The sequence below is a fragment of the Eleginops maclovinus genome, chromosome 12 (genome assembly GCF_036324505.1).
Source record: "Eleginops maclovinus isolate JMC-PN-2008 ecotype Puerto Natales chromosome 12, JC_Emac_rtc_rv5, whole genome shotgun sequence".
Taxonomy (NCBI): domain Eukaryota; kingdom Metazoa; phylum Chordata; class Actinopteri; order Perciformes; family Eleginopidae; genus Eleginops; species Eleginops maclovinus.
Window position 1 is genome coordinate 28,885,109 of NC_086360.1, and position 23,761 is coordinate 28,908,869.

Consider the following 23,761-nt stretch of genomic DNA (forward strand, 5'->3'; position numbering starts at 1 on the left):
GGTCTTGTACTTGAGTAAAGTAGAAGTACTCAGGTCTTGTACTTGAGTAAAGTAGAAGTACTCAGGTCTTGTACTTGAGTAAAGTAGAAGTACTCAGGTCTTGTACTTGAGTAAAGTAGAAGTACTCAGGTCTTGTACTTGAGTAAAGTAGAAGTACTCAGATCTTGTACTTGAGTAAAGTAGAAGTACACAGATCTTGTACTTGAGTAAAGTAGAAGTACTCAGGTCTTGTACTTGAGTAAAGTAGAAGTACTCAGATCTTGTACTTGAGTAAAGTAGAAGTACTCAGGTCTTGTACTTGAGTAAAGTAGAAGTACTCAGATCTTGTACTTGAGTAAAGTAGAAGTACTCAGGTCTTGTACTTGAGTAAAGTAGAAGTACTCAGATCTTGTACTTGAGTAAAGTAGAAGTACTCAGATCTTGTACTTGAGTAAAGTAGAAGTACTCAGGTCTTGTACTTGAGTAAAGTAGAAGTACTCAGATCTTGTACTTGAGTAAAGTAGAAGTACTCAGATCTTGTACCTGAGTAAAGTAGTAGTACTCAGGTCTTGTACTTGAGTAAAGTAGAAGTACTCAGGTCTTGTACTTGAGTAAAGTAGAAGTACTCAGGTCTTGTACTTGAGTAAAGTAGAAGTACTCAGATCTTGTACTTGAGTAAAGTAGAAGTACTCAGATCTTGTACTTGAGTAAAGTAGAAGTACTCAGGTCTTGTACTTGAGTAAAGTAGAAGTACTCAGATCTTGTACTTGAGTAAAGTAGAAGTACTCAGGTCTTGTACTTGAGTAAAGTAGAAGTACTCAGGTCTTGTACTTGAGTAAAGTAGAAGTACCAGAGTGTAGGAATACTCTGTCACAGTGAAAGTATTCTAAATGTTCCTCCAGTGAAAGTAGAAAGTACTCTCCTCTAAATGTACTTAAAGTAGCGACAGTAAAAGTAGTCATTGTCTGATTGGTCCATTTCAGAATAATATCTCTGATATGTTTTATAATGATTGATCCTTAAAGTGTTCTCAGAGCTGGTAAAGGTGCAGCTAGTTTGAGCAACCTCATCACTCGTACAGAAATATGTACTTTAATGAACTTCGGTGCGCTGTGACTCAATAGACCTTAAACAGAGGAATGTTTGGAGTTCCCCTGATCAGAAAACCGTAAAAAGATAAAACCTGTTGGATCTTTTTTTAATGTGAATTTCAGTAATAAGAAACTTTCAGTCAACAAGGAGAGGGAGCTCCAGAGCTGTGATTGGGCGAGAGAAATCAGGCCAGACCTGACATGAACCTGGTCCAACCCAAGCTCCTAATACGGGAGAAGGTTTGGACCAGAGCCCGGGTTAAAAACCAAAGTTCCCAGTGTAAGAACAAGCTTCAGCAGGGTAACAAACACTGCTTATGTTTCACAATAAGCTTCTATTATACTGTTTCTCCTTTAATGCTGCTTTACATGTCTGGTGTTGTTCCTGCAGACGAAATGTTGTTCGTGGAATGCTAAATGCCACAACGCAGGTTTAATGCAGAATATTTAGTTGGATAATACCATGTGTGTGTCAGAGAGAGAGAGATATGATAATACTGTAATTCGAATGGCAGCGTTATGAATTAACCTTCAGTCTCTTCAGTGCGGTTGAACCTCCTCTAACCTCACACACAAAGTAAGCAAAGAAAACACCTGGAGGTCCCATACCCGGCATTCAAACCCAGAGGAGTTTTAATGAATAACAGGCCCTGAGGAAGATGCTCAACCCTTAGCTGTCATTTGAAATTCACCTCAAGCTGCAAAATGTATTAAATAAAACATGTGGATTCCTTCTTCTCGTCCATGATTTCATGTTTGGTTTCCGTCAGCGTGCAAAGAGCATGTGCACCAGACGTGAGAACTGTGTCTCCATGTTTTGGAAGTTTGATCAGTTCCAGAAATGACCGCTCTGACATCGATGAAGTGTCCTAGATACATTTTACAATTGAAATATCAGAGAGGAGTTAAATCTGTGGTTTGGTCTGTAATCCTCCTCGTCTCTGCATGAGGATAGGGGGCTCGAAGCTACATTAGCCACTACTAGCAGAACACCTAAAATATTAAAGATCTGTTAAATCTGTGGATCTCTTTCTGTGTTCTCCTGCTCTTGTTAAAAAAAGAATTGAAAATCCTCCTCTGTGCATGAGGCTAGTGGCTCGAAGCTACGTTAGCTGCTACTAGCATTACACCTTAAAGGTCCAACTAATAAAATCTGTGATGTCTTTAATCTCCAACTCTTTTAAACCAAGTTAAAGCTGGAAGTCTTCCATGTTGCACCAGGCTTTATCCACTGGTCGTCCATGCATGAGGCTATAGTGGCTCGAAGCTACATTAGCTGTTAGTAGCAGAACACACCTTAAATCTTACAATAGAAACATTAAAGATGATCTAAATCTGTTGCTATGTCTGTGGTCTCTTTAAACTGCATTAAGATCTGTCAGTCTTCCATGTTGCACCAGGCTTGAGTCCTTCTCTGTGCATGAGGCTAGCTGCTCTAAGCTACATGAGCTGCTGCTAGCCTCACCCCTAAACGCGATGTTGCGTCTCAATGCGATACACTGCGTGTGCTCTGTGAAACCACACAGGGCTGCTGCGCCCTCACATAAAGTCACTATCATGGCTGCTAGCTAATTGACCCAGCAACAATAATGTGGAGTTAAAAACCCTCACAGACTGCTCCATCAACCCTGCAAACTAGTGGTGGGTTCTTTTTGACACCAGTGAAATGATACGCTAATTAAATAATGACATACAAGCATGTGAAGCTTTAGATTGGTACTACACATCGTTGGTGTTCCCCTTAGCAATCATGGCTAGTTGCATAACTTCTGCTAACTAGCCATGATGTGAGTGTGAGAAGCTCTCCAGACTAGCACAGTTAGGACAGTAAGTATGCAAATTGAGAATCAGCTCACAACTGCAGGAGATGGGAAACTCATGTATGGATGGTTTCACTGCAGGATGCAAAAATAACTAGCGTTTAGACAAGTTGAGATCTTTAAACTGTACATTTATTTCCAAAAGGCTGCATACATTTTGCAAATTCTACTGTACAGAAAACATCCAAAAGGTCTATAATTATAGATACAGTATACCACAAAGCTGCCCAAACAGATGTTCAGCACTAGAAAAGCTCTGCAGCCGATTCAATATTATATCATCTTAAATACTTTGTCAACTAATACCTTAAAATGTATGTCAGCATGGGTTATCTTTTAGTTTTTCATCCGCATCTTGACTTTACAACATTCACCATTTACAGGAGTTAAACAAGGCACAGGAAGAGTGATGTGAAGAAGACGACGCCATGCGGAGAGCGAAAGAAGAAGAGCATGGGACGGACCAATCAGGGGACAGGGAGTCATGGACCACACCTTTCATCTCATGAGGTGAGTCTTACACCAAAGCGTGATACACAGTGTGGTGTTTAAAAACAGCCCAATGAGGACACAGTCGACACATTTCCATTTCTCACACTCTTTGAGGAATGGAAAGGAAAATCACATTTCAGGACACAATCAGGCTGAGGAGAAACAGCTTAAATCAGAGAAAAGATGAATATTTGGATTTGTGGATTTGATTTGAGTGTGCACGGGGCAATGCTTGTTCTAATGGGATGGTTTAAGCTGCTACTGCTGCTGAATGCATTAAACCCTGTATGTTTGGGTACCTGTGGACTCTGGTTTAAATAAGTGCAAACAGTGAAGTCTGATTTGTTATTTTATTCATTTGCTGCTTCAACAACCAAACACAATCAATCTGAGTCTCGCCTCCTGCTTTAATGCCGAGAGGACACATTTGTGGCTACAACAATATAAAAGATGAGTGTAATTTGTTTAGTAATACATAAAGAAGTGGTGGACAGAATAATGCCAATTTGGGGAATTCTGCAAGGCAAATCATACCTTTATTAACGTGTCTCAGGAAAGCCACTTTACATTTCTGTGTTATTTGTCACTTCACACATTTCATTACCTCTCAGGAACAGGAGACGCTGCTACCTGCTGATGAACGGTCAGGTGCACTTTAACTGTGCTAGTGTGTATTTTTGGTTACCTGTAGACATTAATGAAGTGTTTTCTTGTGTGTGCAAACAGAGACAGTGCAGACAATAACAGAGTTAAATAAATGTGACTGTATTTTATCAGATGCAAAGAAAATAACAACGGAAAAGTCGACCGTTAGCACCCCGCAGAGAGGATGTGCTAACGGTTCAAAATCAGTCCTGATGAACCTCAGAGGGACTGATTTTAAACCACACAGCTCTTTAATCTCAATTTATCTCCAAAAGTGTTACTTATTTTTTGTTGCACGATATGCAAACTCGCATTCTTGTGCACATGAACTCTGCAACCCTCAAATGTCAATGTGTGTGTGTGAGTGTGTGAGGGTCTGATATGAGGTCTGTGTGACGCGTGTTGGAAACAGTCAGATTAGAGAAAGCATTGCACTCTGTGTCGAGCCAGGAAATGATGCTTCACAGCTTCCTGCCTCTCTGTCTATCAGTGTACAAACTGGAATACCACATGTGGAAATCTGCTTTCAACACAAACCTGTTTAATTCTCATTAAAACGGTCGTTCCAGATTGACCTGGGGCTATATTTATAGTTGTAGGGCCTCGAAACTAGCAGCCGCTGACGAAGCTAGGTTAGAGGCTGCTAGCATAACACTTTGTACACTGCCAGTCGTACAGTGCGACATTATCGACCATTTAGTAGTTCCAGACGACTGATCTGTCACCATTTTTAAGAGCAACTTGACTTTGAGAGTTCACAACATTTAAGCAGTCAGCGGCTTCACAGCTTCAGCTTCCATTCATTTGTTGGCTAAAGGATGTGGGGGAAATAATACATTTACAGGAAATAACGCCACAGTTTCACCCTTATAGAGTGGTGCAGGAATGAGTCCTAAAACCCTGACATGACTCAGCATTTTTACCACTTCCTTAGTGCTTTAGTTCCTTTATAGCCCAACATTAGCCTCCTTTAGCTTAGCGGTGGAGACCGTGAAGTCATGTGACCGTGCTGTAGTTCCTTTATAGCCCAACATTAGCCTCCTTTAGCTTAGCGGTGGTGACGTGAAGTCATGTGACCGTGCTGTAGTTCCTTTATAGCCCAACATTAGCCTCCTTTAGCTTAGCGGTGGTGACGTGAAGTCATGTGACCGTGCTGTAGTTCCTTTATAGCCCAACATTAGCCTCCTTTAGCTTAGCGGTGGTGACGTGAAGTCATGTGACCGTGCTGTAGTTCCTTTATAGCCCAACATTAGCCTCCTTTAGCTTAGCGGTGGTGACGTGAAGTCATGTGACCGTGCTGTAGTTCCTTTATAGCCCAACATTAGCCTCCTTTAGCTTAGCGGTGGTGACGTGAAGTCATGTGACCGTGCTGTAGTTCCTTTATAGCCCAACATTAGCCTCCTTTAGCTTAGCGGTGGTGACGTGAAGTCATGTGACCGTGCTGTAGTTCCTCTATAGTTACCTTTTTACTTCAGAAATCATAAAGTGGTGTTAATATGTGGAGATTATCCTGCTGAACCACACCTGTAAGAATCATAAACGTTTGTTTGACACAGAGATTATTTAATCCAAAATCACACATTAGACCAGGGAGATGTTGCAACACAGAAACACCACATCCCTGCACCGCTCTAGCTGCGTGTGATGAACATATATCCCATCTCTTCGAACAGAAAGAATAAAGTGAGATGAACACAGAGATGCAGCTGGAACGTTAGAGAGGAAGGGGAACGTCAGGTTTACAGTCTGACTACCGAAGACTCCTCTGTCGGATCGGGTCGCACTGCGTGTCCATCCCCGGCTGTGTGTGTGTGTGTGTGTGTGTGCAGATATAAGTGTCAGTTTGTCCTCACACACTCCCCCCCCCCCTGTGTCTGGCTGCAGTCAGACTCGGGCTCGTCCTGGGGGGAGGTTTTGTGGATCTTGCCGATCTCCTCCAGAGCGCTGGCCAGGGAGTCCAGGTGAGCCGAGTCCTGGTGCCGGGCCTCCCACAGGCTGAGGATCACCGCCGACGGACTCCTCTGCTGCGAGAAGAAGCCCAGGTTCCTGAGGGGGGAGGAGACAGGAAGTTAAAACAGTAAGTAAAGAGGGAACACCGAGGAATATTCCAGCCCCTATTTTTATTATATCTGACTGAACTCATTCGGTTTTTAGGTCACCTTGTTCTAAGCTGCTCTGAGTATGAAGGGTTATTTTGAAGCACATAAATCCGTCACTAGTTCTCAAACCTGCAAAGATTCAAAGGCTTTATTGTCATACGCACTCCTGCTGAGGTGTAGCTGTGGTAATACATACAGTGAGAAATACAAAACGTAAATAGTGCAGAAGACATAATGGTGCAAGTGTAAACCCCTTCCCTTGCAGATTATAAGAATACTTATTACAATTTCTGTCTGTAACTAACAAATAATGAGACACTAACTGTCTTCGTGAGGTAAACAGAACCATCTGCTTCCACCTGAGAGCAAAACTAAAGGCTCAACCTTTTCATAAGAATGTCAGAAATATGGAGAATAAATTACCGTCACACACCAAGTAATTACCGTGGTGTGGAGAAGAGTGTGTGTGATGTGTGTTTGTTATGCAGCAGTGCAGTGAGTCCAATAGGGGGCAGTGTGTCCCTGTCGTACGAGGAGGAACATAGGAGCACCAAACACGTATTTAAATATGTATATTTAAATACGTTTATTTCTGCAGCATGTCTTGATTTTAAATATTTATATCTTATCTTTAAATTTGACAATTTTATATAAATAATAATTGGGTTCAATTTTCTTTTATTTAGGATTTATTTTAAATCATTCTTTTAAAAAATCCTAATTTACCGCTCACAGAGGACACACACACCGTGCACGCTCACAGAGGACACACACACCGTGCACGCTCACAGAGGACACACACACCGTGCACGCTCACAGAGGACACACACACCGTGCACGCTCACAGAGGACACACACACCGTGCACGCTCACAGAGGACACACACACATCGTGCACACTCACAGAGGACACACACACATCGTGCACACTCACAGAGGACACACACACACACCGTGCACGCTCACAGAGGACACACACACACCGTGCACGCTCATAGAGGACACACACACACACACCGTGCACGCTCACAGAGGACACACACACACCGTGCACGCTCACAGAGGACACACACACACACACATCGTGCACGCTCAGAGGACACACACACACATCGTGCACACTCACTGAGGACACACACGCATCGTGCACGCTCAGAGGACACACACACATTGTGCACGCTCACAGAGGACACTCACACATCGTGCACACTCACTGAGGACACACACACACACACACACACACATCGTGCACGCTCAGAGGACACACACACACATCGTGCACACTCACTGAGGACACACACACACACACACACATCGTGCACGCTCAGAGGACACACACACACATCGTGCACACTCACTGAGGACACACACACACACATCGTGCACGCTCACAGAGGACACACACATCCTGCGTCTCACCGCTGTAGGTGCAGCTTCTGAGCGAGCAGCTGCCAGTCCTTGCCCGCGGCGTTGGCCGTGTCGAAGGTGGCGCAGATCCTCTGGCGGATGGAGGAGGGGATGTTGAAGGCCCCGGGGCCCGACAGGGATGTGATGCTGCAGTCTGTCTGCAGGAAGAAGGGGGCGGGGTCCTTCTCCGTCTGCAGGGACACAGCGGGGGGGTCGGAGACCAGTTACTGACGCTGATTTGTGTTCATGTATTTAATGGTTTTGCAGTGCAGGGAGAGTCAAACAGGACGGTTCCATGGTCTGGTTCAGCATTAATCCTCTCCTTTTAATCGCACCAGGCTGGAGATGTACAGCCTTTTTCTCCATGAAACACCTCCTAAAGTTTAAATAACAGAAACCTGAGACCATTTGCATTTTTCTCGTGCCAAGTCTTCTGGAAAGTCGGTTAGAATTTATGCTGTGATGGAAACGTATCGACTCGTGTTGGTGTAAAAGCAAACTGCTGCGCTGGAGCTTTATATGAATATTGATCCAGAGCTGGGACCCACAATGTAACACACACACACACACACACACACACATACACACACACACACGATTCTATTCCTTTTGGGGAACTGGTTTTGTTGTCCTAAAATAGTGCAAAATACCAACTGTGTGTGTGTGTGTGTGTGTGTGTGTGTGTGTGTGTGTTTAGTGTAGATTTTAGGATGATTTGAATTCCACTCGCAGCTCCTATAAACGGTTTTATTTCCTCCTGTCGAAACCTAACTAATCGAGAAGCCGGGATTAAAACAAACCATAAAAATATTATTGCAGATAATATTTCACCTGCGTCTCAAGCAACCTCAGGAGGCGAGCGTGAGACAGGACGAGCACTTTGTGAAACTCAAGGTGAGTGCATGTGAAGGACACACTAATAGAGGTTCAGATGGACTGTACTCATATATGTCTTCTGGACCCCTCAAAGCTTCACGTGCTACGAGTCATTCACCCATTCACACCTAGAGCAGCACCTCTTTAGGGAAGCTAACACACACACACACACACACACACACACACACACACACACACACACACACACACACACACACACACACACACACACACACACACACACACACACACAATAAATAAAATGTGCTCATTAGTTACTACTATAACAACAATACATATTTTAAATGTTGTATATGAATAAAGTGATGCATTAGTATTAATAACATCAACAGCTCTGTGACACAGACACACTGCAGACTCAGGAGAGCTGTCTCTGCAGGAAGGATAAATAAAGGTGATTGAACCCCCCCCCCTCACCTCAGCCACGGCGGTGTAGACCTGCAGGATCTGCTCGTGACCTTTGACCTGTCGCACGCTGATCTTGCAGGAGAGCTGCGAGGTGTTGGGGGAGAATCTCTGCAGACTGAAGGCACAGTGCTGCTGGCTGCTGCACCAGACGGAGGGGAACGAGAACTCCTGGATGGGGGGGGGGGGACAGGAGTATGTTTGATGTTGTTTATCAAAATGCATCCAATACTGACCTCCAACCAGAGCATATATTAACCATGTTTTGCTACTGTGCACTTTTACTCCACTACATGTATTTAATCCCTTTAGTTAATTTACAGATCTGGATTACTGATGGTAAATATAATCAGCCCTTAAATCAGACTGTAGTTCACCTGCAGTAAATCCAGCAGCTACCCTGCAGTATACAAAGCCATTCGAACTAGCTGCACCTTTACCAGCTCTGAGAACACTTTAATGATCAATCATTATAAAACATATCAGAGATATTATTCTGAAATGGACCAATCAGACAATGACTACTTTTACTGAAATCATATCCAGAATCAAATGGAGGAATCCGATTGGACCAGGGAGTGCTGCCTTCAGGGTCGGCCTATATGAAACTAACTATCGTTCAAAAGAAGAAGAAGAAGAAGATTCCCATTAAAAATGCCTCCTTGTGCAGCGAGTTGGTGCGAGCCGCTGTGGGCAGAGCGCTGTACTGGGAGGGAGATGCAGAAACAGCTTTGATGTTTAATTAATTTCTATGAGGAATCGTCCTTCACCCGCGCTGGAAAACGTCTCCGGCGTATTAAAAGTGACCTGTGAAGGAGCGTGCATTTAAAGTCGCCCCCCCACCCCCACCCCCGGTGTGTCTTTGATCTGCAGCCTGGTGTAGATAATGGAGTTGGGGTGCAGGCGGAGGATGAGGGGGTCGGAGACTCCTTAGCACTAAAAGCTGACTTGATAAATGGGTCGGCGCTCGGATATTATTCTACACCTGCTCCACGAAGTCGCCTGGCATAAATAAGGCCGTGGATTCAGTGGGTGGGAGTGGGGGGGGGGTGCCAAAATGTTCTATTCTCACCATTTTCCTACGACTAAAAGCTGCAAGAAACTCCAAACACAACGGAGACCAGGGGACACTAAAGGGAGACGCACACAGCTGGAGACCAGGGGACACTAAAGGGAGACGCACACAGCTGGAGACCAGGGGACACTAAAGAGAGACGCACACAGCTGGAGACCAGGGGACACTAAAGAGAGACGCACACAGCTGGAGACCAGGGGACACTAAAGAGAGACGCACACAGCTGGAGACCAGGGGACACTAAAGAGAGACGCACACAGCTGGAGACCAGGGGACACTAAAGAGAGACGCACACAGCTGGAGACCAGGGGACACTAAAGAGAGACGCACACAGCTGGAGACCAGGGGACACTAAAGAGAGACGCACAGAGCTGGAGACCAGGGGACACTAAAGAGAGACGCACACAGCTGGAGACCAGGGGACAGTAAAGACAGACGCACACAGCTGGACTCCGTCTCTGCTGCTCTGGTTCCGTACTTCACATCCTGCTGCAGAGTTTACCTGACAGGTGGTGAAGGGTTTGATGCTCCACAGGAACTGGGGAACATCCTGGATGGACACCTGGAGGCTGAAGGTGTTCGCCAGGAAAGGCAACGTCTTCGGCTCCTCAAGGAGCTGCCCCCCTTGGCTCCTCTCTGCCGACACCACTCCCTGAAGGGGGGGAGGAAGGAAAGGAAACAACGGGGGGTGAGGAATGTAGCCTTTGCAGACCATTTACATTCACTAAAAGATGAAAATCCAAATGGTTGCCTCTCCGGCATTTCATGTGAAAGCTATTGCGTTAGTATTGGCAGTCTTGTGCTCCTTTTTTGGGGGGAAAATGTAGAAAAGACAAGCAAGAAAAAATATTCAGGTTGCCAAAAAGAAAGCCTTTCTATGTTTGAACTCAATTTTATGAAATGGAAAACCAATTACACGTCTACATTTGGTTGAAACCTTCAATTGATTTGATTACTGGCTTGGTTCTGATAGCATTTTTAAGAGTTTCTCAGAATCTCTCGGACATGTTTCTCGACAAAGGCTGCTCAAATGTAAAACTATTTGTCTTCTTGGGTTTATAAGGCATATTCACATTCTAGATGCCTCTGCAGTAATGGCTTTTTGTTCACTTCCATTTACAATCTGCCTTTGTCTATACTTTCCAGTTTTCCATCAGTGATGTGTGCAGAGCCACCAGGGGATCACAGGATTCAGAGCCATCTGTCTCCAAACTGATGCAGAACACACTCAGACGTGAAGTTGGAAAACCACAACTGATGCCCAAAAACATGCATGTGAACCTCCAGCAGCATGCACATCATGATCAGCATTTAATGTAGCATCAAAAGAAAATGGGAATTTGTAATTGGGAAACATCAGCTGCTATCGCATTTTCCTGTTCAGGATGACGCTATCGCTGTTAGCATGTGAGCTACCACACCAAACTGTGTTCTCCCATATAGCTTAGCATGTAGCTTACTATGATTTATGAGGTTGTGAAAAAGTACAGCTAATATATCAGGCCTTCAATCTGCATTCTCTGTGATGTCCAGCAGGGGGCTACTCAGATTATATAGAACAGGGGTTTTCAACTGGTTTTGTCCCAGGGACCACCATTCGGACTAGAAAGCAATCCGCGGCCCACTGATGTGCCTGCGCGTGCGCGTGTGTATTTGGTGTTACATGCATAGCTCAATGCATGAAACATGAAAGAGAGGCCACGCAGATTTTATAATAATAAAAGTAGATTTATTAAATTAAATTAAATTAAAGATTATTTTAAAGAAAGAATAAAGAATAATAAAGTGTTGTGCAATTCAGTATTGGGAAAAGTAACTAAAAATGTCATGCAAAGTCAGTCTAGGTGTGTGACAAAACAACAACGGAGAACAAAAATCCAACAACACCGGAGAACCAAAATCCAACAAATGAAGACCAAGGCAGCCTCAACTGCTGGCTGGTCAGGGCTTTTATAACCCAGCCAGGACAGACCTGTCACCAATCACCTGCTGTAGAGACAGAGAGATTGAGAAAAGCAGAGAGAGATTGAGAAAAGCAGGGAGAGAGAACAGGCTTACCATTAACACAGGGCGGGGCCTAAACCCGCCAGGGTCGTAACAGTGAAAACATGGGAGAATTAGGCCTACCTGTCAGTGTGATATCTGGGCGTGGTGAAGTCCACACAGCCTGTCTATTCGTGGCGAAATGGTAGACAGAGACAGTCTCATGTCATTCTCTGGATCAAGCCTAGCCCTGTACTTATTCTTTAAGTACGCCAGTGTAGAAAAACCACTCTCACACAGGTATGTGGTTGGAAAGGGCAAAAGACACCTCATTGCTTTTGCAGCAAGCTGTGGAAATTCTGTCTGGCAACTTATCCAGAATTTAACAAGGGGCTGTGTGTCGTACATATGCCTCCTGACAGAGTCTGTGGACATCTCAATCAGCTTATCCTCTTCCACAGCCGTCAGACTTGACCCTACTGATGCATCGTCACTGAATGGGAGCAGGATCCACTTGCTGTCACGGCGCCACTCTTCCGAATCAGTGAAGTACTTTGCGAATTGACGCACAAGCTTCCTCAAATGCTCACATATAGTGTCGTTGATGTCAGTGCTGTCAGGGTATTCCTCAACTGAAGGAAACATCGCCAAGTTATTGCTCTCCACTCGTTCGATCCACTTTGACATTTTTTTCACAAATGCGTCGAGCTTCTCGTAGAGCTGCATGACGTTTGCATCTCTCCCTTGCATGGAGCTGTTCAACTTGTTCAGCTCTGCAAAAACATCTGTGAGGTACGCCAGCTTAGTTAACCAGTAACTATCGTTGAAATTGGAAGCCAGATCAGAATGCTTCTCGCACAAGAACTCGTAGATAGCTCCGCGTAGTTCAAACACACGGGCGAGCACAGCGCCGCGAGACAGCCAACGCACCTCTGAATGATAAAGGAGAGAGCTGTGTTCACTTCCCAAGTCATGGCATAGGGATGAAAACAGGCGTGTATTCAATGCGTTTCGTTTTATGAAGTTGACCGTCTTGACAACGACATCAAACACACCACTGAGCTCAACACTGAGATCTTTGGAGGCGAGAGCCTCTCTATGAATCAGGCAGTGTGTCCAAATTACCCCCGGAGCCACCCTCCTTACATGCGCAAACAGTCCAGTCTTGCTGCCACTCATGGCTCGGGCCCCATCGCTGCATAATGCAACGCACCTCTGCCACGAGATATTGTGCTCCGTGAAAAAATCGTCCAGTGCTTTAAATATTTCTACACCGGTAGTTCGCCCGGGCAGTGGTTTGCAAAAAAGAAATTCCTCGCACATAGTGCCACTGTCCTCGTATCGCACAAATGTTAACAGTTGCGCATCATTAGTAACATCTGTCGTCTTGTCGATTTGAAGGGAAAACAGAACTGTCTGAAGTTTTGCCATCAGCTGGTCTTTGACATCATTTGCCATTTCCCCAATTCGTCTTCCGATTGTGTTGTCTGACAACGGAATAGTTTTTAATTTGTTGGCACATTCTTCGCTTACCATAGCTCTGCACATATCTATGGCTGCTGGCAATATAAGCTGCTCTGCAATGGTATGGGGCTTCTTACTTTTTGCAACCCTGAGAGCGACCAGATACGATGCTTTCAGTGCGTTTTCATTTATTTTTGCACTCTTCCTCATGGTAGCCTGCTGTCCTTTGAAATCACGCAACATCTGTTGCATGTACTCAACGGGTTTGGCCTTCAAGTGGACGTGATGCGTCTCCATATGCCGCGTAAGTTTCGACGGCTTCATAGCTTCATTACAGAGAATTGTTGAACATACGAAACACAGTGGTACCTCCTCTCCTGCTCTGTCTGTCGTCACTGTGAATCCATATTTAACATATTCCTCATTGTATTTTCTTTTTCGTCTTTTTTGCGAAGTTGACGCTTCGGAAGCCTGTCCTTGCCCTATCGTGGCGGCCTGTCCCTCTGTCGTGGCAGCCTGACCCTCTGTCATGGCAGCCTGTCCCTCTGGCACTTTCCTCACTACAAAACGATCCATTGGTGCTAGATATATAGCTAGACTAGTACATATGTAACAAATGTTTGCTGTACTACAACCTATCTTAAAATACTCTCGTCGGCTATGCTTATAAATGTGTGTCAACTTTGCTCGCAAGACTGTACGTAATGAATAATAAGTGAGGTTAGCGACGCAACTCATTACCATTAGCGAATCACAGGCTACCATAGACTGGATAGGCGCAAGGCTACATTCTGTCAGCTTGAATTTCCTTTATATTATTTTAAACATATTTTTCACGATATGTAACGGTATTCTGGAAATGTGTTGAAATATCAAAGCGAATTTATATTAAAAAAAAACAATGGTGAACTGATCAACATAGGCTCTTGTCACGGACCACATGCAATGCCGCCGCGGACCACCAGGGGTCCGCGGACCACCGGTTGAAAACCCCTGAAATAGAAGGCTATGAAAAAATGTCCCTACTCCTCACTTAATTTATTACCTCAGTAAACATTTTCCCGATGAACTAAGGGTCTTCATCGTTTTAAGTCTTCTTCAACACAGCATGATGTTCATTTATTGAATTATGGTCCCATTTAGAGTGAAATAGACAATAAAGCAGTGCATGCTAACTGCTAACAGCAGCTGACTGTCTGACTGCCGTTGACAGGTAGGGGACCTGTCAACGGCAGTCAGACAGTCAGCTGTTGTCTCACAACTTAAACCCAAGTACAGAATTCTGAAGTTGTATTCTACAAACCAATGGATAATATAATGGTGACTACTTTCATAACTGACGTGCAGTCGATGGTTGTTAGTTATAGTTCCTGTGAATTATGTTTCTAGTTGCAAAGTCAAACATCCAGAAAAGTTCAATCAATAAATGTGACTTTTCTGTTGAAGGCGTTGGACTTCAGGTCATTGTCAAAACGTTTTTTGCCAAGGCTACAGGCTACAGGCTAAAGGCTAAAGGCTATAGGCTACAGGCTACAGGCTAAAGGCTATATGCTAAAGGCTAAAGGCTAAAGGCTACAGGCTAAAGGCTATAGGCTACAGGCTACAGGCTACAGGCTAAAGGCTACAGGCTACAGGCTACAGGCTACAGGCTACAGGCTAAAGGCTAAAGGCTAAAGGCTACAGGCTAAAGGCTAAAGGCTAAAGGCTACAGGCTACAGGCTACAGGCTACAGGCTACAGGCTACAGGCTACAGGCTACAGGCTACAGGCTAAAGGCTACAGGCTACAGGCTACAGGCTACAGGCTACAGGCTAAAGGCTAAAGGCTTAAGGCTAAATGCTGAGGTCAAAAGCATTTCTTGCAGCATTTAGTTGAACGTCTGCCAGCAGAACACTGATAACCGTCCTGCAGGCGGGTCCATCGTGTCTCCAGCGCTGAAAGCTGACCTTGGACGCGGACTTGCTGCTGGAGAGAAATTATTTCAACCCATTCCTTCACAACTAGATTCACCCCGTCTTTGCTGCTACAAGCTGATTTCAAAACCAGAGGAAGAGATGATGAGAGCTTTAAAAAAAATGCATCAATTTGGAAATAAATATTCAGTAAATGTGAGGAACACTTAATGTCAAAACTGCCATAAAAACATGAAATATCAGCATTATTTCCACCTGATCAGTCCTCATTATAACTACAATGATGTGTTTTGACACTCTTTAAATAACAGTTTCTAGGATAAAAAAAACACCATTGCAATTTGTTTAAAACACAGAAACCTTTTATTTTCTGTGTATTCTTAGATTTGTGTTCAGGTCCAATCACCAAAATAGTTTGAGTTATTGAAATCCCTAAATGAATTAGCAATACTAACATTAGTGGCTAAATTGATTGTGTTTTTGAGGGCCTTAACGTAACACGAAACATGTTAAATGAACTGAAATGTACATTTCAGGGTCTTATTCGGGTAAGAAGCCCTTCAGAATCCCCTACAAAGCTGCTAAAATGCAGCCCCTAGTTGTTGATTCTCTTGGATGCGTGTCGTAAAACCAACAGGAAGTCGGCCATCGTGGATTATTGTGGAGTCTTGCACAGCTCTTACACATTTCCTCTGATTGACCTAATGTGTTGTCAGTAGGTTTTGAAAGCTGGGGGTTAAACAGACGGTGTCGTCGTGCAGCATCTGAGAACAGTTCATAAGTCTGCAAAATCATGACCCTGTTTGTGTTGCATCCCGTGGACCAGTGTGTGATAAAACACACGCTGCAGCCCAGGGGACACACTGCAGTCTGGCATCTGCTCGGCAGCCTGGAAATTCATAAAGCAAATCCAGAGTGCATGTTAGAGCCAGCTGCCACTGACAGGACAGGACGGGGGGCTCCTCTCTTAGTGAAGGGTCTCCTGGGGGGGGGGGGCTTGATTTCCCTGATGTTCACATCAGATCTCAATGCTTTAAACCCCTGCAGGTCGCTGGAGGATAATCAAGTCAAACACAATTAGAGAATGATTGGTTAGCATTTGAATGGCAGTGATTACGGGATGGAGAGCTTTGGACCCCCCAGGAGTGAGCCGGGCCTTGCACCAAATCTCCATTTTCTCCCACATTTATCAAATCTTCCATTCACAGCAAACTGAAGTACATTATCTTTTAAATGATGTATGGACCCCCCCCTCACCTGAAAGGCGTGTGGCGTGTCATCCACACAGTAGACCCTCAGGCTGTAGCTCGTGGCCCCCCCGGCCTCCAGGCCCCCGAACACAGCCAGCTTCAGCCTCTTGACGGCGGCCTGCGTCAGCGGCTCGCCCACCAGGGCGTACGAACCCGGCTGATCCAGGAGCAGGTGGACGCTCGCCGAGTCCAGCAGGCAGTAACAGGAAGTGGACTCATCCTCCACCGACATCACTTCCTGTGAGAAAGCATGGAGACAAATCTATATATAGACCTGAACATCAGCAGGAGAGGACTCTTTAAAGTAGAGACTCTACATACTGATATACACCTGAACATCAGCAGGAGAGGACTCTTTAAAGTAGAGACTCTACATACTGATATACACCTGAACATCAGCAGGAGAGGACTCTTTAAAGTAGAGACTCTACATACTGATATACACCTGAACATCAGCAGGAGAGGACTCTTTAAAGTAGAGACTCTACATACTGATATACACCTGAACATCAGCAGGAGAGGACTCTTTAAAGTAGAGACTCTACATACTGATATACACCTGAACATCAGCAGGAGAGGACTCTTTAAAGTAGAGACTCTACATACTGATATACACCTGAACATCAGCAGGAGAGGACTCTTTAAAGTAGAGACACTACATACTGATATACACCTGAACATCAGCAGGAGAGGACTCTTTAAAGTAGAGACTCTACATACTGATATACACCTGAACATCAGCAGGAGAGGACTCTTTAAAGTAGAGACACTACATACTGATATACACCTGAACATCAGCAGGAGAGGACTCTTTAAAGTAGAGACACTACATACTGATATACACCTGAACATCAGCAGGAGAGGACTCTTTAAAGTAGAGACACTACATACTGATATACACCTGAACATCAGCAGGAGAGGACTCTTTAAAGTAGAGACTCTACATACTGATATACACCTGAACATCAGCAGGAGAGGACTCTTTAAAGTAGAGACTCTACATACTGATATACACCTGAACATCAGCAGGAGAGGACTCTTTAAAGTAGAGACTCTACATACTGATATACACCTGAACATCAGCAGGAGAGGACTCTTTAAAGTAGAGACTCTACATACTGATATACACCTGAACATCAGCAGGAGAGGACTCTTTAAAGTAGAGACTCTACATACTGATATACACCTGAACATCAGCAGGAGAGGACTCTTTAAAGTAGAGACACTACATACTGATATACACCTGAACATCAGCAGGAGAGGACTCTTTAAAGTAGAGACACTACATACTGATATACACCTGAACATCAGCAGGAGAGGACTCTTTAAAGTAGAGACACTACATACTGATATACACCTGAACATCAGCAGGAGAGGACTCTTTAAAGTAGAGACACTACATACTGATATACACCTGAACATCAGCAGGAGAGGACTCTTTAAAGTAGAGACACTACATACTGATATACACCTGAACATCAGCAGGAGAGGACTCTTTAAAGTAGAGACACTACATACTGATATACACCTGAACATCAGCAGGAGAGGACTCTTTAAAGTAGAGACTCTACATACTGATATACACCTGAACATCAGCAGGAGAGGACTCTTTAAAGTAGAGACTCTACATACTGATATACACCTGAACATCAGCAGGAGAGGACTCTTTAAAGTAGAGACTCTACATACTGATATACACCTGAACATCAGCAGGAGAGGACTCTTTAAAGTAGAGACTCTACATACTGATATACACCTGAACATCAGCAGGAGAGGACTCTTTAAAGTAGAGACTCTACATACTGATATACACCTGAACATCAGCAGGAGAGGACTCTTTAAAGTAGAGACACTACATACTGATATACACCTGAACATCAGCAGGAGAGGACTCTTTAAAGTAGAGACACTACATACTGACATACACCTGAACATCAGCAGGAGAGGACTCTTTAAAGTAGAGACACTACATACTGATATACACCTGAACATCAGCAGGAGAGGACTCTTTAAAGTAGAGACTCTACATACTGATATACACCTGAACATCAGCAGGAGAGGACTCTTTAAAGTAGAGACACTACATACTGATATACACCTGAACATCAGCAGGAGAGGACTCTTTAAAGTAGAGACTCTACATACTGATATACACCTGAACATCAGCAGGAGAGGACTCTTTAAAGTAGAGACACTACGTGCTGATATACACCTGAACATCAGCAGGAGAGGACTCTTTAAAGTAGAGACTCTACATACTGATATACACCTGAACATCGGCAGGAGAGGACTCTTTAAAGTAGAGACTCTACATACTGATATACACCTGAACATCAGCAGGAGAGGACTCTTTAAAGTAGAGACTCTACATACTGATATACACCTGAACATCAGCAGGAGAGGACTCTTTAAAGTAGAGACTCTACATACTGATATACACCTGAACATCAGCAGGAGAGGACTCTTTAAAGTAGAGACTCTACATACTGATATACACCTGAACATCAGCAGGAGAGGACTCTTTAAAGTAGAGACTCTACACACTAATGGAAACAGTGAGTCGGTAAACTGGATAAAGTGGGTTAACTGGTTTGCATTGGAGTAAATATTCCCCCGCTGCTCAGATGGGAGATGTGTGTAAATGAACTGCAGCGGTGTGTATTATGGGTCGGGTTCTGCTGTGTGTACCATCACTCTGCTTTTAAATCACGCCAGAGGAAACACACACCGGTTGTAAGCCGTTCTCCGGGGAATATGAAGAGCATCTCCTCGGTGAGTGATGGTTTCAGAACACAGCGCTTCATTTATGAGGTGGCAGCCGCAGCCGGGAAGCCTTCATTACCTTCAGTGGGAACCAGGAAGGTTTTGTGTCCTGGGAGATTCTCTTGCCTTTCTCAGTTCCTTTCTTTCCTTTGCGTTCATGTCACCAAATTACACTTGCTAATTATTGTCCTGTCTTTTACAGTAATCTGGTTCTCGGCTGTCGTCTGGCAGTTTGTGGCTACTCCACCCGTGGCGGATAAGCCGTCTGGGTAGTGGTCCTCCTTAAGGTGGTGCTGCCGAGAGCCGTCAGCAGGCATCTCTGTTTAGCTACATAAGCAGCTGTCAGTAAAGGCATGTGTCGCCCGGCGGGTGAATGCAAGATGTTTTGCATTCGATTTGGGTGGCATTCACTGTAGGACTTCAGGCTAGGGAAGAACGGGCAGGGGAGGGAAGGACAGGTCATGCCGGGAAGGCATAGGAAAGGCGGGAGGGAAAGTGGAATGCCGGGACAGGAAGGGGGGAACGGAAGGGACGGAAGGGTCTAGGGGAAGGAAAGTGACACGGAAAGGGGTAGGGGAAGGATCATGCGAGAAGGTAGGGCAGGGAATGTGACGGGCTGAAGGGACGGAAAGGTCCGGGAGGAGGGAAGGACGGGTAGGGCAGGACAGGCAACAGGCACCGGGAAGGGCCGAGGGCTCCGGGGAATGGGAAGTCACTGACGGTCGGAAGGGGACGGGCCGGGCAGGGAGGGCAAAGGGAATGACGGGCCGTTGAAGGATGGAAGGCTCAGGGAACAGGGACGGGGGGCGGTGACCGTGGACTGGGCCAGGCAGGGCACTGGGCCTTGGCCCGGTGACGTCACATATGCATTCCCGTTCCGGGCCGTCCGTGTGCCTTGGCACTTCCCTGGCTTCCTGTCTTTCTGGTCCAGTCAGGGACCGTACTGTACCGTACCGGTCCCTTCCTGTCTGGCTTTCCTTGCTCTGCACGTTCTTGTTCCTTTCCTTTCTTTCCTTTCCTTCCTTCCTTTCCTTCCTTCCTTCCTTTCCTTCCTTCCTTTCCTTCCTTTCATTTCTTTCCCTTTCCATCCTTTCCTTTCCTTTCCTTCCCTTTCCTTTCCTTTCTTTCTTTTCCTTTCCTTTCCTTCCTTTCCTTTCCTTCCTTTCCTTCCCTTCCTTCCCTTCCTTTCCTTCCTTTCCTTTCCTTCCTTTCCTTCCCTTCCTTTCTTTCTTTTCCTTTCCTTTCCTTCCTTTCCTTCCTTTCTTTCTTTTCCTTTCCTTTCCTTCCTTTCCTTTCCTTTCCTTTCTTTCCTTTCCTTTCCTTCCTTTCCTTCCCTTTCCTTCCTTTCCTTTCCTTCCTTTCCTTTCCTTTCCTTCCTTTCCTTTCCTTTCCTTCCCTTTCCTTTCCTTTCCTTCCTTTCCTTCCTTTCCTTTCCTTCCCTTCCTTTCCTTTCCTTCCTTTCCTTTCCTTCCCTTCCTTTCCTTTCCTTCCTTTCCTTCCCTTTCCTTTCCTTCCTTTCCTTTCCTTTCCTTTCCTTCCTTTCCTTCCTTTCCTTTCCTTTCCTTCCTTTCCTTTCCTTCCCTTCCTTTCCTTCCTTTCCTTTCCTTCCCTTCCTTTCCTTTCCTTCCTTTCCTTCCTTTACTTTCCTTCCTTTCCTTTCCTTCCCTTCCTTTCCTTTCCTTCCTTTCCTTCCTTTCCTTTCCTTCCCTTCCTTTCCTTTCCTTCCTTTCCTTTCCTTCCTTCCTTTCCTTCCTTTCCTTTCCTTCCCTTCCTTTCCTTCCTTTACTTTCCTTCCTTTCCTTCCCTTCCTTTCCTTCCTTTCCTTCCCTTTCCTTCCTTTCCTTTCCTTCCTTTCCTTTCCTTCCTTTCCTTCCTTTCCTTTCCTTCCTTTCCTTTCCTTTCCTTCCTTTCCTTTCCTTCCCTTCCTTTCCTTCCTTTCCTTTCCTTCCCTTCCTTTCCTTCCTTTCCTTTCCTTCCTTTCCTTTCCTTCCCTTCCCTTCCTTTCCTTTCCTTTCCTTTCCTTCCCTTCCTTCCTTCCCTATCTGTATGATACATTTGAAGTCAAAACGATTTATTTACTTATGACTATTTCAACGAGGTGGAAGAACCGCACATCTTCCCTTCTTTCTGATTCCCACAATACACGGTGCATCATAATCAGCGCGGCTTAAAACATAGAACCCCCCCCACCCCCCCCCCCCCCGCCGTCCTTCTTTGTGCTCATGCCTTTCTGCACACTGCAATATGGCAGGGAACAACAAGAGTGGGGGGGTCTAATGGCTCTGTGCATTTGTAGATATCGTGCCCCTCTCTCCGACTCGAGGTTAGATGGCAAGTCATTATTTCTAAACAGGAAGCTCTGAGCCGTTTAATATCAGAGCGATATCTCAAATATCCCCCCCCCCCCAGCCTCATTTGCAGTGCTTGCACATCTGGAGAAATGGCCCTGTTGCAAACACAATAAATATAAGCTTTTTTCTTCATCACACAAAAGCAGAGCGGGGGTTCTTACATAAATAAACACGAGCGTGACCTGACAGCTAAAAGAAAAGTTCCAACGGGAAAAATCACTTTACAGGAATACCAGGGGGCCCATCACAGCAGTCTCTACTTTAAAGAGTCCTCTCCTGCTGATGTTCAGGTGTATATCAGTATGTAGAGTCTCTACTTTAAAGAGTCCTCTCCTGCTGATGTTCAGGTGTATATCAGTATGTAGAGTCTCTACTTTAAAGAGTCCTCTCCTGCTGATGTTCAGGTGTATATCAGTATGTAGCGTCTCTACTTTAAAGAGTCCTCTCCTGCTGATGTTCAGGTGTATATCAGTATGTAGCATCTCTACTTTAAAGAGTCCTCTCCTGCTGATGTTCAGGTGTATATCAGTATGTAGCGTCTCTACTTTAAAGAGTCCTCTCCTGCTGATGTTCAGGTGTATATCAGTATGTAGCGTCTCTACTTTAAAGAGTCCTCTCCTGCTGATGTTCAGGTGTATATCAGTATGTAGCATCTCTACTTTAAAGAGTCCTCTCCTGCTGATGTTCAGGTGTATATCAGTATGTAGCGTCTCTACTTTAAAGAGTCCTCTCCTGCTGATGTTCAGGTGTATATCAGTATGTAGAGTCTCTACTTTAAAGAGTCCTCTCCTGCTGATGTTCAGGTGTATATCAGTATGTAGAGTCTCTACTTTAAAGAGTCCTCTCCTGCTGATGTTCAGGTGTATATCAGTATGTAGTGTCTCTACTTTAAAGAGTCCTCTCCTGCTGATGTTCAGGTGTATATCAGTATGTAGAGTCTCTACTTTAAAGAGTCCTCTCCTGCTGATGTTCAGGTGTATATCAGTATGTAGTGTCTCTACTTTAAAGAGTCCTCTCCTGCTGATGTTCAGGTGTATATCAGTATGTAGTGTCTCTACTTTAAAGAGTCCTCTCCTGCTGATGTTCAGGTGTATATCAGTATGTAGAGTCTCTACTTTAAAGAGTCCTCTCCTGCTGATGTTCAGGTGTATGTCAGTATGTAGTGTCTCTACTTTAAAGAGTCCTCTCCTGCTGATGTTCAGGTGTATATCAGTATGTAGTGTCTCTACTTTAAAGAGTCCTCTCCTGCTGATGTTCAGGTGTATATCAGTATGTAGAGTCTCTACTTTAAAGAGTCCTCTCCTGCTGATGTTCAGGTGTATATCAGTATGTAGTGTCTCTACTTTAAAGAGTCCTCTCCTGCTGATGTTCAGGTGTATATCAGTATGAAGCCTCTCTTAAAACACTCTTTATAAAAAAAGCTATAATTGTTGGAGCAATTTCAAATATGGAGCTGGAAAAATACAAAAATCCAGTTCCAAAACTATTAGAGCGAAGTTAACCCGAAGTAAATATTGTGTTGTTTGATCTGCTTTGTTGTGTGTGTGTGTGTGTGTGTGTGTATGTGTGTCGTGGTCAGCAGAGAAACAGTCCCCAATCGTCTCTTCCTCATTGCCTCACATCTAAATTCACTGTGCCGTGTCTTTCCTTATCCGCTAATCGATATCGCCTTGTCTAACGGTCTCTTAAACCCCCCCCCAACTTTCCCTCCCCTTTCTTGGCTTTCTCTGCCTCACATTCCCTTACTGAGATCAACATCCTTTATGCAGTGGTCCTGAGTTGCAGCAGGCAGTCTACTCCCTTCCTGCTGACACCTAGCTGCAGAACACAGCAGAGGAGAAGGCAGCGTTGTGCCGGAGCTCTCACCTCCCATTTGCTGTCCTGGGTTTTCCTCTTCAGCGTGATGCTCCAGTTCTCCGGGTCGGGTTCGGCGCAGTGAGCAATGGTCATGGCCACCGGGCAGGAGAAGTCGAGGCCCGGAGGACCGTACGTCACCTCGGGGCCCAGGAGGATCTCACAGCCTTCTAGCGTCTCCACACTGAACACAATGACACACATGGAGAACGCAGTTCCTTTTTAAACTAGCATCTACTTCGTTTATTCAGCCGTTTTACAGTTTAGAAAATAAA

At 44.8% G+C, this 23,761-nt stretch overlaps 2 protein-coding genes across 4 annotated transcripts in view; both read right to left on the reverse strand.

Moving 5' to 3' along the window:
• Positions 1-5,191: 5,191 nt before the first annotated feature.
• Positions 5,192-23,761, reverse strand: part of unc5db (unc-5 netrin receptor Db) — a 150,189-nt gene continuing 131,619 nt past the window's right edge. For both annotated transcript variants that reach the window (XM_063896440.1, XM_063896439.1), the window contains 6 exons: positions 23,499-23,670; positions 16,526-16,756; positions 10,412-10,561; positions 8,847-9,005; positions 7,545-7,723; positions 5,192-6,073 (listed from right to left, as the gene is read on the reverse strand). In XM_063896440.1, coding sequence (XP_063752510.1) covers positions 5,866-6,073; positions 7,545-7,723; positions 8,847-9,005; positions 10,412-10,561; positions 16,526-16,756; positions 23,499-23,670 — 1,099 coding nt within the window. In that variant the 3' untranslated portion in view covers positions 5,192-5,865. The remainder of the gene's footprint in view (positions 6,074-7,544; positions 7,724-8,846; positions 9,006-10,411; positions 10,562-16,525; positions 16,757-23,498; positions 23,671-23,761) is intronic.
• LOC134873054 (protein FAM200A-like) lies at positions 11,101-14,351 on the reverse strand. Of its 2 annotated transcripts, none has more exons than XM_063896444.1 (2): positions 12,037-14,351; positions 11,101-11,895 (listed from the first exon to the last, which is right to left on the reverse strand). In XM_063896444.1, exon 1 carries the CDS (start codon positions 14,119-14,121, stop codon positions 12,040-12,042), a length of 2,082 nt encoding a protein of 693 aa, XP_063752514.1. In that variant the 5' UTR covers positions 14,122-14,351; the 3' UTR covers positions 11,101-11,895; positions 12,037-12,039. The 2 variants fall into 2 exon arrangements, with proteins under 2 accessions (XP_063752514.1, XP_063752513.1); XM_063896443.1 differs by having other exon boundaries at positions 11,101-11,898.